The following is a 19157-nucleotide window of genomic DNA, read 5'->3' as shown; positions in this document are numbered from 1 at the left end:
TTATCACGTATTGGTTACTCAACTGTTTTGTCCTATTTTCTTACCATTGTCGCTTCGGTTTAGGGTTAGATTTACATAAAATGACATCCCTAACCAAACCCAACTCTAACCCTAACGCCAGGCGACATATAAAAAAATAAATCAGGAAAAATAGTATAAACCAATATATAAAGTGACAGTCTAATGCAAGCACCAAATCTAACCCTAAACCGAAGCGACAATGGTTTAAAAATAGGAAAAAGCAGTTGAGTAACCAATACGTGATAATCACACGAAAACAGGAATTCGTGATACGATTACGAAAAAACGCGAAAATTCGTGATAATAGCACGAAAAAAGAATCAAAAAAATACGTGACTATATCACGAAACTTTGTGAGACTGGGTAGGGTTTATCATTTAAATAACTGTTAATATTACTTTAACGTACAGACATCTATTCAGCCTGCTGTTCTGTCTAGTATTGTTTAGTTGAATAACTTGCCTTTCCAGATTTAATGTCTGTTCTTCGGCTTGGATTTTGTTAAAATTTGTTCTAAATAAACGCGACGTATAGTCCACTGCGACTTAAGTTATTTATGTTATTTCGTCTTAATGACACATTTTGAATGATGCGGTTTATTCTCCGGTGCGGCTTATAGTCCGGAAAATACGGTAAGTGTTCATGCTGCCCTTATGTTAATTCAACTTAAATATTAACTAATTCTCTGCTAGCCTTTTTTTTAAGTTGCCCGCCAGCATTTTTTTAAAGTTTTACAAAATGCCTTCCAGGAAAATTTTCTTCAATAAATATATATACATACAAATAAAACAAATGAAAAAACTGGTTTTGGAAAAATCTGGTTTTAAACAAACAAACAAAATGGGGAAAAAACCTTTTGATCCTACCTTCATTTGTTCTCTTTTTTTATAACCTCTTAAATATGGGTAGGGTTCTTCAAAAATACAAAATTTAAAGCAAAAAGCTGAATTAATTGCTTTTTTGTAAAGAAATTTTGTAAGAGATCAGATTCAGAATGGTTATAAAAAATACACAGAGTTTTAAATGTTGATAAATTAGTTTTTGCTTCAAATTAGTTTTTTTGCCATCTAGTGGATAATTGCGGAATTACAGATTACCGTAAAAACTCGGTAATCAGGAAAGCGTAGGGACATGTTTTTTTTTTTTATTAAAAAGTTAAAAATATTAGTCGACTCAACATTTTTAAGTTGAATTAACTCAATTAAGGCAGCACAAACACCTACATGTTTAGTTTTTACATTGTATAAACATCTATTTTTTCATATCCAGTCCCTATTCACCTTCACTGCATAAACATAAAGAAAGTCATACAGGTTTAGAATGACATGACCAGAGCCGGCGCCAGACCATATATAACAGGGGGGGCATTTGGCTTCCAACGGGGGGCATGCAATAGCAACAATAACTTGCAAAAACAAGACATTAAAACAACAAATACAGTGCAAGCACACACTCATACAACTGGTACAGACTGTCAGCTCATTTCCCGTATAAAGTGCAAAAGACCACAAACTATGCACAAAACTATTGAACTTCGACCGCGGCGTGAGCGCAAGCTGAGCTCCGCTGCGCTCACGCTTTGCTCGACGCAACAACAAACCGCCCTCGCGCGGCGCAAGCCATTGAAATGAATGGGTTTCATAGCACAGCGCACACCGCGTCCTAGCTTGAAAAAAGCCGCTTTACCATAATCACATCGTAATGCTGTTAACGGTCTATAGCCACACTTCACATTTAAGCTTACGTAATTTAAAACAACGCTAACTTACCTTTAAAATAGCTGAAGAGGCGTGTACGAACATTTAACTTCCTTTAAACAGTGTCCTGTACATTTGTGAATTCCACCTCGACCTCTAATCTCTGAGTTTGAGCCAGTCTGTGTTTGCATGAAGTCAGATGAAGCAGGCGCTGCTGGTTCGTTCTAAATATTCTAATATCTATATTTTACACGATCAATAAAATGTCGCGAAAAAACACTTTGCTAGTATCAAGTCACAAACGTGCTAAAGACGTAAAACGGGTGAGATGCGGCAATACATCAAATCAGAGAAACTGGTCTATTTTAATTAAAGAAAACATATATCAACTATATTTTCCTCATTTGATTACATTACAAGTCATGAAACATTCAATGTTTCATTTATTTTAATTATTCTTGATATATATTAAATTAATAAAAAACTTTGTGGGGGGGGGCACAACAACCTGTTTGGGGGGGCACTGCCCGCGAATGCCCCCCCTTGACACCGGCCCTGGACATGACGATGAAGAATTTTAATTTTTGAGTAAAGTATTTGACAGGAACATTTTATCGCAAATATCTCTTAAAAACATCTCCTATTCCCATTAACTTTCATATGGCTCTGTAAACAGAAACCAATTTGATATGGCAACGATTTCACGTAGTTATTTTGCAATAGACTTCCATTAAACATACATGAATTGATAGTATAAATAAAATGCAGTCCAAAAACCAAGTAATCCAAAAATCAAAGCTGTTTGAAGGGTAATTCCCTAAATATTTCTCTCATGGGAAACGCAAAGTGCACTCAGAAGGCACAGTTATATGTGTGTGTAATGTGAAGGGGATGCCTGTGAAGAAGTATGCGCTATCTCCAGCTGGTACATAAGCCCTTTTTGTTCTTGTCTATCTTCTAGCAGCTGGACAGATGACTCACTGTGAGCTTTTGCAGGAGGGAAACTATTTGATTCCCATATCAACCTTCAGATTATAGAAAGGCTTTACCCAGAAAAAAAGATGTGGAGGAGAAGAGAATACGAGGGCAGAAATAAAATTAGATTTTAATATTCATTTAAAAAAATATTTTTTGCATCTATCATCTGCCAAATCTAAATACAAGCTGCTCAACTGACATGACACAAAGCATCACATCACAACTCCAGCTATATAATGTTATCATTACCAGACATTAGCTTTATGACAGTGATGGCCTATTTGTACGCACATATAGCAGACATATGACATCAGTTCTCAGTCATATTGCCTTTATCACTTACCTAAATATCTGACACATGCATAGAGATAACATTAATCACAACATTTTAATACATGATTAAATGTGTATTTCACTAAAAGTTTATAAATCAGTCAATCTGCATAATGCATACTTAAAAATGAAACACATGCATGTGATGAATCAGTTACTGCAAAACTCAAGTTGTGTCAACTCATTGTTTACGAATTAAAAAACGTCTTAAATTTATAACCCAAAAATGTGTTTCAACAACCAAGACGTGTTTAAAAGTGTATAAATGTCAAAGCAGGTGGCATCTGTAAATAAACAATTGATGCTAAAGCGTTTTCATAAGCAACTTTTCTGGGATATTTTATAGACTTTATAACAACTAACTTAGTGTCAGTGTATCAAGTCAGTTTTCCTCAACGTCTCGGGTTAAGATGTAGTTTAGTTGTTGTGTTTGTAAACATAACATTGCTAGCCATAACATACATAACTTCACTCATCTGCAACATAAATCGAATATAAATCTGTTGTAACTGAAGATAAACACTTACCAGTAAAGCTCTTCATCATTTCTCTTCATCCACGGTGTCCAAAATATTACGCAGAACCTCTACACACCACGCGAGCGACGCGACGCGACGCTACAATCCCCGTACGCTTCAATCACTTACGTCGTCATTCATTCGTCCAATCAACGGCTTTGTTTATGCAAACGTCTATGGTGCGTTAGATGAAATGCTCTGTTTTTTGGGAATCATTTATCAACATGTGTGACTTCAAAAACGCCCTTCACACAAATGGTTGTTGATTTTTATTTGTATAATAATCTAAACAAAACGTGAAATAACGCAAAACAACGGTTTCAGCAGTAACAACATAAGCAAACTGCTTTCGCGGAAAAAACCGTAACTTCCGGTAAACTCTGGAAAATAAAATAAATGTCTTAAAATAAAAATGTTTTAGACATTAAAAAATGTATTTTCTTACAGACCTCACCTAAAGCCTCTGTGTTTACAGTAATGGGAACAAGATGTAGCTATCAATATTTCTATATTATTTTTCGTCAGTAACGTTATTTATGTATAATTTGTTCTAGTTTTATGATATCAGGAATGAAGCAAAAACAAAACTGAACAAGCAGGCAATCTCTGGTAATTTACTGTAGGCTATTCATTTTATTTAATTTTTTATTATTATTTATTTAATTCGCTACCACACATATATGTATGCTTTATTTGTTTAAGTTAAATTCGTTATTTCATTTAAACTTGGCGTAGTAATATAACTGTAATGCGGTCAGACCTGGAACTACTTCATAGGTGGGCTGACAGAAAAATAATGCACATTGTAGACCCTTTCTCAACCAATGAGAATGAAGCATTTAATAGCCCTGTGATATAACATTATTTACAGAAGTCTGTCCCTCACCCCAACTGTAATTTTATCAGTGTTAAAATATTTTTATAAATATCTTTGATACACAAAATGCTAGATAAAGGGATTGACCCAAAATGTTTAATATTATCATTATTTACTCACCCTCAAAAGGTGGTTTGGGGTTTTCTGGTTACTATAGGTCACCATTCACTCCTATAGTAACGGTTTTTCTATAGTAACCAGAAAACCTTTAATAAAATGTTAATATTATCATTATTTATTATCATTATTCAAATTTTCATGATATGTCATCTTTAAAAAAAAAAATTGGCATTTGGGATCCAGAGTACAAAGAAAGACATTGGGGGTTCAAATGACATCAGATTGAAAGTTTTTTGGAGGGTGAACTATCCCTTTTAAGTCAAATCAGCCAATCATATTATACCACAACATTTTCAAATGTCTTTTCCACCACAGGATGCTATAAAACACAACAATATAAAAATATAGAAATATACATGAATAATTCAGAAAGGATATTCCTCACTCATGCATGCCATGTGAATATTTGCTCTTTAGCGGTACAGAAGTTTGTTGGTTAAAGTAAGTAGTAAAACATTAATAAAGATCTAGACACTTCAACAGTCTGAACAATCTGAAATTACAATAAGGCTGCTTTTTAAAACACACAATATGAGGCAAAAAACTGTGCATACTTGAAGGAACTGAATGCCAGAGGACTTTGTGACAGATATAATGTATGCCGTTGTCATGGGTGGTACATATTTCAGTGACACTTAAAATAACAGTCTTACACCTGTGGCTGCACACAATGTACCAGCAAGACCAGACATGTTAAATAACCTGACAGATGGATGCTGTGCTGCAGGAGAACAAGGTTAGGAGGAAGATATGACATGAACATCACCTCAAATACAGCATCTGGACTTGTATACCATATCTATGCAATAACCTGTTTCTCTGTGTAGTGTATACACATTAAACTACAGAAGAAACATTAAGGACATGGCCAGCTTGATAATTACATCAATCATGCATGAAATATGTTTGCAAAAACAGCAGAGCAAAACAACAAACGTATTTACAATAGGCATGGCGCCCACTAGTGTTTCATCAGTGTAAGTGACATCAGCCAAACTATTTAAAAAGAGAGCATTTTTGTGCTTGAAATATTAATACCAGTTTTGATGGAGGTCCATGTCCATTATTCCAGGATCCCATTTCCTCTGTTGGGCAGGAGGGTTCGATTTGGTAGCCTTTGCAGTGCAGCTCTGGCTGTTTGTGGACGTTTTGGCGTAAGTTGATGAGATGTGTTAGAACGTATGACTGGTTTGTGCTGGTTCTCTGATTGATGATGATTCCCTGGAGCTTCTGACCTATATGGCAAAATAAATATTTATTAGCGCAACGCATGGCAGATTCAGAAAAGCAAACCTCAATCACGCTTGCATTTCCTGTAAATTACTGTGATTAGTATCAATTTAAATATAGACATACCATTGTGCTCTAAGAGGTGAGACCCCGAGACTTGTGGATGGTCTACATGGTTTTCGGAGAATTTGAGTTGACATGGTTTTTACAGTCGTGTTACTCTGGGGCTCAGAGATTGAGTTTGTCTTTAAGGCTCCAATATTAGACGTTTGTTTGTCCTCCGATGGCATCGACATGCCAATTTCACCATTATGAGGTTTGATTCTCCTTGTACGAATTTGTGTTATCCTCCGGCCACCAGGGGGAGCCAATGCACTCAGTGGCGGTGAAGGTGACATCATACAGTCTGATGTAGAGGTGACTCTTATTTCATTCTGCAAATCTGTGTCCTGGTGTAACAGATCTAAAAAACAATGATAAAATATATTGAGTTTTTTTAACACTATGTATAAAGCCTTAAAACTTAAAAAATACTTGAACTTTTGCTATGCATTATATGCCAAAATAATTTCACTTGCCTTTGAGGTCCAAAATGTGTTATGTTGGGTTCACACAAGACGCGTCAAATTCATAGTTGGACGCTTGAACATTTTGAGTGTACTCGCTTCATTCTCGCTTAGAAAGGCGCGCGTGAAATTCTAGTCATCAAGACATTCACGCGGAAATTCACGTCAATAGGAGGGTTTCTGCGACTCGCTTCCTGTAATCACGTCACTACTAGAGCTAGTTCCTGATTGGTTAACGCGGCATGTTTTTCCGCCAAAGTTCAAATTTTTTAACTTGCGCGTTTCCCGCGGCAACGCTCAATTCGCGCCATTCGCAAAAACTAGAAGTGCGAATGAGGCGGAATTGTGTCTACCGCGCCACACTAAACGCCTCATTCGCGCCCCAAGACCTCCAGACACGCATCAACGCGTCTTAACATTGACTTCACTCGTGCTTGACGCCCTTGCCGTGGCTGGTGTGAACGCAGCATTACTATATTATTATATATATATTAGCTCAAATTGAGTAAAGAGCGTTTTTTATAACTAACCAGATTGTCTGACCTCCTCACTCACTTTCCTTCAAGCATGATCCTTTTTATTCCAGTTTTTATAAAAGTATGAATGAAGATGTTTCGTACAGCTTCGGGTGTCCACATACTGCGACAATGATTTTGTCCTCCATTGTTGTTTCGTATTTCTGCCTCCGCTCGCTACGTCGTAATTACATCACTACTAGGGCAATTAAGCTCCTGATTGGCTAACGCTGCATGATTATTCGCCAAAGTTCAGATTTTTTCAACGTTTCACGCGAATCATGCGTGTCAAATGCCGGAAATCGCATCTTTGCATTGACTTAACATGTAAATCACTTAAGCTCAACGCTCCATTTGCGTCTGGTGTGAATGCACCATTAGACGCAATTAATTGTGCAATGCAAGATGCATTCTCAGCATTGCCACAAGGGGCACTAAAGCAAGTATTAGCACGAACAAATTCTATGATAAATTTTCTCGTTCAGGTCAACTTGCTGATCAAGTAAAAGTTTGTTAAAGGAGTCATATGACCCGATTTCATGTTTTTCTTTGTTTTTAGAGTGTTAAATAATGTCTGTGCACATAAAAACAAAAATGTAAGTTTCAAATCCAAAGAGATTTTCTTTTTAAAAGTGAAGCCTCATCCACGTTCAGTAAGAACGTCACATTTCTGTTTACATAATTCGGCCAATCACAACGCACTGGATAGCTGGCCAATCGGTTTACACCTGTTTACACCACACTTTCTCACAATTATGAGCTTTGTACAAAACGACCTGTTACAGATGGGCGGGACTTAGAGCTGCTACAAAAATGTTCAGTATGTGGAAAATAATGCGTTAAACCATGCAAACACATTGTATTACACCAAATACACAAATTAATGCGCTTTTTAGCCACAAAATAAGGCCCCTTTAAACTGTCTGCATGGTTATAATTAGCTACCTGAAAAATAACACATTTAATTTGGTGCAAACTAAAGAGTAACTCAGTACTTTTGTGCAAAGGTTTCTTACCGCCAACGCAACACCCCACATTAAATGTGTACAAAGGGTGGCTTGCAAGTTCATAATATTTGAATGGGTGAAAACATCACCTGGTGAAAAAGACTGAAAAGACGAATTGGCAGAAGTTGTTGCCTTGTAGACAGTCCTCTCCTCCTCCTTTTCATTTCTAGTGATGTCATCGCTAATAAAACTATGATTATGACTGCAGTCGTCATCTTCTTCATCATACTCATCATCACAGTGAAGGATTTTCATAACCTGGGGCTGGCGGTCCTTTTCGATAGCTGATAGACGTCTGTCAGGGGTTATAAGACAAACACATTTTATTAAATAGAAATAGAAAGTGCAGAAATGTGGGTGGCTGAGAAAAGTTCAATACTTGTTATGCTCGATTCTCCAGCTTCTGAGCTCGGCGAAAACATCACTGCGGTCCTGACTGCTTGGCTGTTCATCGTCATACGTGCGTTCGGGAATATAACTACCGAGTCGTGTGCTGGGTCGGGTTTGAGAACGAGAGTTTTGAACCTGGGTATATGAAGAAATTAATTGACTGGTAAGGGAGTTGCAAATATGACTTTTGCTGAACGATACTGAAGAAAAATGTGATAATGCTTTAAGTTTGTCAAATTAAATTAAATTCAAATATATTTTTTTCAAATCAATAGAATTGAATTCTTGCTGTTGATGATGGGATCTGTATTACAAAGCAGACCATTTGTTTCTGTGTCCTTGCACGAACAGCCTGTAGTGGATTCCCGCACAGAAAACTGCCAAAACCTGTGTGGAAACATTTCACATATTACTGCTAATGCAGGTCAGAAAACAAGCAGATTTCAGTTTTGGCTTTTCATGACTTTTGCAATACCATGTGCAGCACTGCCACCTACTGTTAGCTGAGATCAGAGACATTATCTTTCCTTCATTCCTACCTCTATTCCTTTTGGAACCATCATTTGCATTTGTGCATTTGGCAGACACTTTTATCCAAAGTGACCTGGGATTCGAATGTAAAATCTTTACACTGCTAACGCAATGCTCCACCCCGTTGAGCCACAGGAACACATAAGGGCTCCAGTTTCATCTGGTGCTGTGTGTTCAGTGCCCCAAATCACACTCCCAGTCAAACGAGAGATAAGAAGACTTCCTGCTACAGAGATCTGTCAAGTTGCTAGAATCGCAAAGGATGAGACACGATTTTTACATTTATACTGTCACCTACTGGTGTTGCTTTAGAAAAAGTCAACATTGTGAAAATATTTTAATCATGGGCTTATGGGTTATATCATTAATAATGTTTAACTTTCACACCTGAAAATGTCTAGAAAAGTTACAGAGATAAAGTGAGTATAGTATTGGGCTGCTTGGGCGTTCAACATGGTGGCCACCACAAGTTAGAATACTGACATGACTACGTGTCATGTGAGTGAACATAACTTAATACAAATTAGAATTTTTATAGGTCTAAAATGTTTTAGTAAAAGTACTTACTTTCCAAAACTAATCAGATCGTGATACCAGTATCTGCATTTCCATTACCCTTCAAATTGCGCAAAATAACGAATTAAACAACAATTTCGGGCAAAACTAGGGCTGGGCAAAAAGTTTTATTTTTCGAGTAATAGTTTTTTTTTACGTGGTCGATTCAAATTCAATTCTCAAAGAGCAGAATAGATTTTTTCTTTCATATTTATTTCCGAAACATTGAACGTGAGATTAACGTTAATCTAATCCCTAGTCTTCTTCACTAGATGTCACCCTCTTTGTTGCCTTGCGTGATGTTACCAAGGAGCGAGAGGTGAGCCTGTCATTCATTCATTCAGTGCTTAAAATGGCGATTTCGCGTAAAAAGTCAGAGGTATGGAAGCATTTTAGATTTCGCAAGCAACACGACGACGATAGTGTTGTGGCTTTTAATTTATTTTTATTAATTACACACTTGTAAACTGCTGTTCACTGGTCTTTTTTATTAATATAGTATTTGTATTAAATCTATATTCAATGAGTTGAATCGAGAATCGAGTATAAAAATCGACCCTATAACCGGAATCGAAAATTGAATCGAAAATCAAACTCGAATCAATCTGGAACATCTGAATCCATACCCAGCCCTAATATAGACGGTTTCAGAAGTAACAACATAAGCGGTTTTCGTGGTCCACACGTAACTTCCGGTAAACTCCGCTAAGAACAAATAACAAAGTACTTTAAATGTAGTTTAATTATATAACAAGCAAAATAAACAACATGTAGATATTACCTAGGAAACTAAAACATTTGTTATTTTCGATGAGGTATTTGTTTAAGAGTTCAGTTTAGCAACTAGTCAGACCATTAAAAAACACTGAAACCGGAAGTAAAGTTCGGACCAGATGCGTATCGCGTCACGGCACGTGCGTCAGATGAAACCGTCTAAATAGCAAATACGTTTTTACGCTCGGTGAGATGGATTTTTAAGGAATTTGAAAAAGAAATATATCGCAAAACTGCAATGGAAACTTCGCATTTACAGTTTTTTCGCATTTACAGGTCACCTGAGGTGCCTAAAGTAGTGTGCACACCAAAGCATTTACGCTGGCGGCTGGCGCATGTTTTCAATTGTTTCCAATCGAAATGTGGCGCTTTTCAAAAACTCCAGCAGCTGCCGGGTTTTGTTCGCGATAAGTGCAGAGAGTTGAAAAATATTAAACATTTTGGTGAAAAGCTCACCTCGTCAATGTCACTTCTCACTCAGCCGTCCAATCACAGTGTAGGAGCGGCGGGACAAATATTATAACAACCATTGTATTTTACTTGTTTTTATTTTTTGTAGCGCTTTGGGGAAAAAAGTGTATTGTATTATTATTATTAACCAACTAGTGCATCGTTCAATGACTGATAAACAAAGTAGAAGTATCATAGCAAGCAAAGTCGGCGTCTGCCTGGCGTTTTCGGCAACGTTTAAATGTTTTGGTGTGCACGCCCCCTAAAATCACATGATCATTCTTTTATGGTATGGTATGTTTGGTTGGCATTAGAAGAACCGACAAGCACATGACATCAAAATACCACAAGAGCGATTCTGAAGTCGACTGGTTCGACTTGTGGTATTTTGATGTCATCCGCGGGACACCATGTGAAGTCGAACACACCCATCCCATAGTTTTTGGAATGACTTAATAAATTGCATAACATTCTTTAATGGATATGCCGGTTTTTCGCAAAAATTTTTTGAAAGTAATAAAGCAAATCTTTAATAAACATGCAGCTATTAACAATTCACAACCCTAGTAAAAATGTATAGACTGAATATACGGTAAAGCGTTTTGGATAAAAGCATCTGCTAATTGCAAAAATGTAAATATATATAATATATCCAATCCCGAACATGCTAAATACATACACCTTACCACTTGTTAGATTGCTGAGCTCATGATCCAGGGTGGCTGGATTGGAGTTGTTTGACCCTGGTGTTGACCTGGAGCAAGAAGTGAGAGGTCTGGCACTGCCTGGGCGACTATAGACACTGTTGGAGGATATTCTGGGGCTAAGGTGCTGTGCAGAACCAGGTCTCCCACCACATACACTGACAGACCGCTCCTCTGATGGCAAAAACGTGATTTACATCATGTTTTGCACTGCTATTCCTGATGGCCTCAAAAACGTCCATGTCCAGAAGTGAAATGTTTTATTCATTGTCCGAATTTTTACCTGTTTCTGTGTATTCCTGTGTATCGCTGATGGAAAAGTCTTTGATGGATTCTCTGAGAAGAGTCCAGTCCATCTGTGTGCTTCTACCGCAGTCAGGTTTGTCTTCCTCGACCGGTACGTCATCGAGAAACCTCAACTGAGGAATCATCTCACGCACCGCAGACCTGTAGCTGTAGTCCGCCTGTTCTCAAAAATACAACAAACCATATGTGACCCTAGCTGAAAGCAAAATGAATAAGCCTTTCCAACATGTACAAAGCAAGAATCAAAAAGAAATGATTGATTTAGCCTGGTGTGGAAGAACTTGACAAGTCTGCATAAAACCCAGACCTAAACCCAACTGAACACCTGATTTAAGTCAAACCCTTATCCCCATCCAATCAATGACTTGTACACATAGATCATTTCAGAAGAGAAAAAGGCTCCTTAAAAAACAAAGATGAACAAAATACTTTAAAATGGTATAGCATTAATATTGAATTTTCTGAAATAGATAAATATGTTTATTACAAGGGGTCGTCCTAATAGCTTAATCGGTAACACTTTACATGAAGGGGTGTTCATAAGACTGACATGACACCTTCATAATCATAACATGACATGTGTAATGAACACGAAGATGATTTTATGCAAGTTTATGACAACTGTGATTAAGTGTCATGTTTTTAATGCAAATATGACAATGTTTGAGATGTCTTTGTTATGACAACTTGACATAAAGCAATACATCATAACTGACCACTTTTTACCACTGATACAAATTGAGTTTGTCATTAAAATGTCATTAAGTGTTAATACTCTGTCAAATAGTTTTTTAACAGCGTCATAAATATTTTTCTTGATCTCAACTACAGTGGTACAAATTGAGTTTGTCATTAAAATGTCATTAAGTGTTAATACTCTGTCAAATAGTTTTATAATAGCATCATGAATATTTTTCTTGACCTCAACTACAGTGGTATAAATATAATTTGTCATTTAAATGTCATTAAGTGTTAATACTCGGTCAAATATTTTTAAAACAACGTCATGAATATTCTTCAGTTTTTTAAAGTTTCCTCCATGTGTTTAACAAATAAAATCAATAGTAATAATAATAATTAAAATTGATAAAATTATATTTAATGCATTTGGAGACCAAATCATCTAAAATTTAATGAAAACAGTACAAAATTGGGTTAAGCCATGCAGTGGCACACAGTTGATTACATTTAATTAATTAAATAAATTAAATGTTTTATTTTTTTCTTCTATGTTAGAAAATTTCAGAACCCTTTTTGTGAGAAAAAAAGTTGTAGTTGTCATTTTTTTTATGTATTTGACACATATATAAAGTTAAGTATAATCTTTTGACGTGTCTGTTGCATTTTGTTAAAGTATTTAAAATAATTTGACATAGTATTAACACTTAATGACATTTAAATGACAGTTTAATGTAATGTTAACTCATAAAGCTAGGTCGTTTCTTAAGTTTGATAATTATTCTGCTATGTCATGTTTATGACAGATTTATGACAAGTTATGATGTATTGGTTTATGTCAAGTTGTCATAACAAAGAAATTTCAAGCAATGTATAATTGCATAATTGAACAAATGATACTTAATGACAGTTGTCAGAAAAGTGCATAAAATCCCAGCCCAGTCTCACGAAATTATGTACCTATAGTCATGTAATTTTTACTGTCACGATTTTCCGTAATCGTATCACAAATTTCTGTTTATGTATCATTGTCTCGTATTTGTTACTCAACTGCTTTGTCCTATTTTCTTACCATTGTTGCTTCGGTTTAGGGTTAGATTTACATAAAATGACATCCCTACCCAAGCCAACTCTAACCCTAGCCAGGCGACAAGTGTTTAAAATTTAGAAAATAAAAAAAAATAAATCTGAAAAATGTGTATAAACCAATACTTAAAGTGACATCCTAACGCAAACACCAAATCTAACCCTAAACCGAAGCGAAAATGGTTTGAAAGCAGTTGAGTAACCAATACGTGACAATGACACAAAAACAGAAATTCATGATACGATCACGAAAAAACGCGGAAATTCGTGACAGTATCACGAAAAATAATCAAAATATTATGTGACAATAGCTAAATAATTTTGCGAGACGTGTCATGTCATGATTATGAAGGTGTCATGTCAGTCTTATAAACACCTCTTCAAGTGTATATTGGTCACTTGTTGCTGTGAAAGTATATGCAGACCTGATTTTATCTGCAGTGAGGAGGTAAAGTAAGTGAGTAAAACGTAGAATGAAAGCGAATGAGGCCGCCCTTAATTTCCCACTTCATGCATATTCAGTGCAGTTTGTTTACCCACTTCAGGCTTGCCCCAGTTTTGCGATTCTTGGCACTGACCAAAAACAATCCGAAATGAGATAAACACAATCTGATTAGAAGTCTGAAAAGCACCGCTCTCAACCCAGCCATCATTTCACCATCTAGGTTAACTATAGACACGATATAGTCTGGCTATGGGTAACCCCCTTCTAACTAAAATTAACTTGATGTTGTTTTTGCCAAAATATATACTGTATATTTATTTTATTCAATTTGTGTTTACACGGCTATTAATTGTCTTTTCAATTGCAAAATAGCTTGCTGGGAATCCTCATATGAAACATCATGCAGATATGCGTCAGCGAGCGTCACACACATACTCTTTGATCTCACTTTTTTAGTTTTTCATTGGTCAAGAAAACATGTCTTGCATTTACTGCCATCACGACAGGTGATCAATATGGGCATTGAGAATATTATGCTTATTATATACAAACTATTGTATATAAGTGACCATATTGGTATAGTAAGAATAAAAGCCAAGACAATTATTAGCTGATAATGAGACTATATGGTAAAGTATTTGAGCTATTTTTATAAATGCTAGGGCATTTTTAGGGTTTTCTGAGTGGTTGCCATTATGATAAAGCTGAGGTTCTTCCTTCAGGAAAGCCTGATGCTTTTATCCAAAAACACTTTTCAAGTGTTTTGAAGTATGTCCTAGGAATCAAACCTATGACCTTGGCATTGCTAGCTAAGGCAAAAACTGTGTGTTTGATCACTTAGATAAGCGCATAAAAGCCACACAATTTAGTATCTTTCAACTCTTCAGTTACTGTACCTCTGAGGATCCTGGACTAGGACGGGTACAAACGGGGTTTCCTTCCAGGGAAAGAGTTCGGAGATTTTTACAATGGCCCAGATGCCACACTTGATTCAACAGATCATCCACATCGTTCCCCTCCAGGTCCAGCACCTCCAGATGGTCCATCATACTGAGATGGATCAGCTCTGATATGTTGTTGTATGCCACGTATAGTTCCTATGTAAAACACAGTTTAGGAATAAAAAAGTAAATGATGAATTTAATAGGTGCCTGCTTTAGTTTTAGACAAATGTACAAAAATATAGATGAAATATTACGTTTATTAACCCTCTGTTGTGCCTTTTTATTAACAGCTTTGGTTTACCGTTTAATGTACTCATGTTGCAGACGGGGGTTCAAGTCCGGTTCACATCATGGCCCATTTCAGTTTCTCCCCCAGTCTATCTTTACCCCATTATTTTTTATTCCCAATAACGAAAACTGTCCCCTATTACTGGAAGTCAAATATTTAGATCGTCTTAATTTGAATGACTACTTTAAAACATTTCTACTATATGAAACATTCTGAAGATAATGGGAGCACTGCTTGCTAGATTGTGTCATTAAGGCATATCCCTAAGAATAACAATGAAACTATGAAAAAGGATTTGCAAGACTACGATTTGCTTCTTAACTCTGTTTATACCTTTAAGGAAGAAAGACAAGGGATTCCCTCCAAGTCGGTCAAACCACATCGGGCCAACCATAAGACCTGCAGGTGGGAAAGGCTGGTGCCAAGATCCCTGAGAAAATACTGAGAACAATAAGACAGCATTCCCAGCAGAATTCCCTGATTCATTTTCCCGATCCAACCCATGGATCCTGATACTTTCTACAGCCCCTTACAAAGCAGGCAATGTTTTACATCTTTTAAGTCCCATGTGAGCCTTGAGCTTACAAGTAACCTTGTGTGTCTCCTCCCTTTTGAGGAATTTTAAGACATCTGCATTAATTATAGCATGAATCTAACACATGTAGTAACTTTTATCCAAAAAATAACCTTTGACCAATTGATATATTTAAATTACAAAAGCTTTCCTTTGCCATATTTCTCAAATCCAACGTGCGGTGGTGACATACCGTTCGAACAGAGCACCAGATGACCCAAAACTAGTGATGCACCGATGTATCGGCCGCCGATATTTATCGGGCGCCGATATTTATCGGCCGATTTTTGATGAATTTGAAACCATCGGCATATCGGCAATAGCACGAGAAAGGCCGATACCGATTGTTTATTAATTAACTGCATAAAGAAATCTATTATATGTAAAAAATGAGTTAATGTTGTTAATAAAATAAATGGTGAATACCCAAAACCACCTTTGAAGGTTGTCATGCTGTCTTATTATATTTATTTTAGCTTAATTTGTGCCTCTCTTATTATGTTGGTCAGTTGAATGTAAATTAGATCCAATCCATGTTCAGTAAAAATAATTTGATGCAGAAATAAACTAGCTAATAGACCAACTGTATATTATTGTATACAAGTGTTTAATATCAGTATCGGTATCGGCCAGAAGTTGTATGTTTAAATCGGTATCGGCCCAAAAAAATCCTATCGGTGCATCCCTACCCAAAACATTTACATTTTTTATGCATGTGGCAGACACTACCAGTTGGTAGACCAAAACACAAGTAAGATGAGCTTTTTGTGGTTTTTCTGAAGGTCCTTCAAAACATATTTTTCTGAACCAGGCCTTACAGAAAGAAAGCCATACAGGTTTGAAACATCATAAGGGTAAGTAAATCATGACATAATTAAACTGTCCTTTTATACATAGTACCGTATACAAAGTATCTTAGATGATAAAAAGGAGGTCTTACCGTATCGATAAAATCAAACTGTTGTTCATTTTCAGCTCTCTAAGTTTGGGCAAGTAGACACCTGCCAGGCAAGAGAAACACAGTAAAAAAAGCACAGCACATTTGCACCAAATTTCCCAGATGTGAATATCTCTATTGTTGGTTACTCAGTGATGTCCATTTATCCACATAGTCACTTTAAAGCACTTTCTAAGTCCAAACATACAGCATGTAAAATGATGGTTTGGCTCAGTTTCAATGCTTATTACATAATATTGGCTTTCCTGTCACAGGACAACAGGTGCAAAAAAAAGGAGATAAGAGTGAACAGGAAGCACAAATAAATAAACAGAGTTTTTAAAAACCAGCGCAGCATCCGAAATCGTGCTGTGACAGCACTACTGAATGTGGGTGTAATATGAATACATTTCGGATATACTGCATCCACCATGTTTTCATTGTCATGTGACCCATATGTCCTTTGACCTATGACGTAATCAGAAAAACCGCAAGCATCATTTATGCATGTGTTGTTTAACAAGAACAATTAAATCACGAGAATAAGTACACCTTTTCGTACCTAAATTACTTAAAGATCTGCCGGGTTTACAGATTTCTGGTATTTTTATTATATTCACTTTTTTAAATTGGTGGTCTCGCTGGATAGAAAAGTGTCTATCGAATGTATACTTTAAACCTATCCGGTCATCCCGGTACTTTTCGCCTACTGTTTTTCGAATACTATGAATTCGGACATACTACTCACCTTGCATACTGATTTTCATCGAACACACGTGTGTTGTCACAGTTACGCTTCTGGATTGAACTTAACTTCCGGTCTCTATTTGTTTAATGGTCTGCTAGTAGCTAAACTGAACTCTGGAAAAAATACCTCATAATGTTTTGGTTTCCTAAAGACGAGGGGAGACAGCGATCATGGATCAGCCCTATGTGAAGGGATGTTTGGCAGCCGATCTGTAGATAACATAGTACACATTTTACACAGTAACGTTAGCTCAGTGTCATTTTTCATATGCAATAGCTATGATTTGATCTAAGGAAATGTGCGTGTTGTTTATTTTGATCAGATATAAACTACTCTAAATGTTGACAAATGTTGACTCTGTTGTTATTGATTCTTTGCAGAGTTTACCGGAAGTAATATTTGTTTCACGAAAACCGTTTGTTTATGTTGCTACTGCTAAAATCCGTCTATATATTAGTCTATATATTATGGAATTAGGCGATTTTGGACGCGGTGTATTACTGTAGATACGAGTGTATTACCTGAGTGACTTTAAAGGGGACATTTCACAAGACTTTTTTAAGATGTCAAATAAATCTTTGGTGTCTCCAGAGTACATATGTGAAGTTCTAGCTCAAAATACCATATTAATAATTTATTATAACAAGTTAACCACTTGTAGGTGTGAGCAAAAATGTGCAGTTTTTGAATATGTCCTATTAAATGATCTCTGCAATAAATGGCAGTGCCGTGGTTGGACAGTGCAGATAAGGGGGCGGTATTATCCTCTTCTGACATCACAAGGGGAGCCAAATTTCAATTACCTTATTTTTTTTGTTCGTTTTCACTTTTTTAGGTTGATAGAAGCACTAAGGACCCAAGTATAGCACTAAATATGGAAAAGGTCAGATTTTCATGATATGTCCTATTTTAAAGCTTGCCATTATAATGTAGACATACCAACAAACTTGTTAATGGAGGATTTAACTTTACACATATTTAGGACCAGATACAGAAAAAAAATGTAATCAACCATGGACCAGTTGGTAGTCAACATTACTCCATAAATGCTGTTACCAAGCTTATCTTGTATCATACCTAAAACGCTGTATAATATATGTCAGTCTCACCAAAGTTATTCAGAGAGATCTGTCGGGTGTCAACACACATCTCCAGCGAGGTCACTTCCTCTAGGTTGTCTGCTCCAGACAGAATTTTCTGGAAAAACAATTAAACTTTTCATTCATTTATTGCATTTAAATTATAGAACTGGTTAATTTTTACATTTACAACCACACAATACAATATAACCTTTTAATGTTTAATCTAAAAACTGACAGCCTACCAACTTTGCTGGTGATAAAGACAGTTCAACCATTACATGGTCAGAGTCCTCATCGTCAGCAGGAGTTTGTATCACATCAGATCCATTAAATTTATTCACAGGAGCTGTACCAGGCCTTTTTATGAAGATGTCACTCATGATTTGTTTTTCTGTTGTGTCTGAAAGAAATTTCACGTGTCCTGTATTTTATAATTTAGTTATCCTCACATCTAATAAATAATATCTTACCTTTGGGACAACCTGTTAAATTTAGTGTAAACGCATCTCTGTTCCTACACAATGGACAGCGAGAGCTGAAGTTTGCATAGCAACTGCACGGTTACTTCCTGGTTACGAGAAAGCGCACGTGTCATGTGGGAATTGTAGTCCAGTAGATGTGTGTGAACTATAAAGTAATAATTTATTTAAATAGTTAAACAATTTTAGTTATTTATCATACGATTTATTTTTTCAGTCATAAAATGAATTAAAGCAAATATTAACTGGTCAGTTTCATTATATATTCATTTTTTAAAGTTCGAAATCAAAACCGTAAAACATTTCGTTAAAACTACATTTAA

The 19157-nt window shown here is 36.2% G+C and overlaps 2 protein-coding genes across 3 annotated transcripts in view; both read right to left on the bottom strand.

The window, feature by feature from the left end:
* Positions 1-3655, bottom strand: part of rassf7a (Ras association domain family member 7a) — a 48363-nt gene extending 44708 nt beyond the window's left edge. The window contains exon 1 of one of the 2 annotated variants that reach the window (XM_065292256.2): positions 3557-3655. The gene's annotated coding sequence lies outside the window, so the exon portion shown is untranslated. The remainder of the gene's footprint in view (positions 1-3556) is intronic. The other variant, XM_065292255.2, reaches the window with a different exon arrangement.
* A 783-nt stretch (positions 3656-4438) lies between these two features.
* On the bottom strand, positions 4439-18735 carry lrrc56 (leucine rich repeat containing 56). Its single transcript, XM_065291124.2, has 12 exons — positions 18598-18735; positions 18383-18470; positions 16529-16589; positions 15348-15444; positions 14678-14878; positions 11550-11730; positions 11249-11440; positions 8575-8639; positions 8242-8387; positions 7952-8157; positions 5901-6237; positions 4439-5779 (listed from the first exon to the last, which is right to left on the bottom strand). The coding sequence occupies exons 1-12, from the start codon at positions 18733-18735 to the stop codon at positions 5608-5610; spliced, it is 1884 nt and encodes a 627-aa protein (XP_065147196.1). The 3' UTR covers positions 4439-5607.
* Between the last annotated feature and the right edge of the window lie 422 nt (positions 18736-19157).

The sequence above is a fragment of the Paramisgurnus dabryanus genome, chromosome 23, assembly GCF_030506205.2.
Source record: "Paramisgurnus dabryanus chromosome 23, PD_genome_1.1, whole genome shotgun sequence".
NCBI classification, from domain to species: domain Eukaryota; kingdom Metazoa; phylum Chordata; class Actinopteri; order Cypriniformes; family Cobitidae; genus Paramisgurnus; species Paramisgurnus dabryanus.
The sequence above is the reverse complement of the archived record's forward strand: the minus strand, read 5'-3'. Positions and strand labels throughout refer to the sequence as shown.

Bases quoted from the DNA above. Each gene is read 5' to 3' on its own strand.
- lrrc56 (XM_065291124.2), bottom strand. From the start codon at position 18,735: ATGAGTGACATCTTCATAAAAAGGCCTGGTACAGCTCCTGTGAATAAA. The intron at 8,640-11,248 runs GTAAGGTGTATG...GTTTCCACACAG, and splicing joins GCTCAGCAATCTAACAAGTG to GTTTTGGCAGTTTTCTGTGC. The intron at 6,238-7,951 runs GTGATGTTTTCA...ATTGTTTTTTAG, and splicing joins TTTTCAGTCTTTTTCACCAG to ATCTGTTACACCAGGACACA.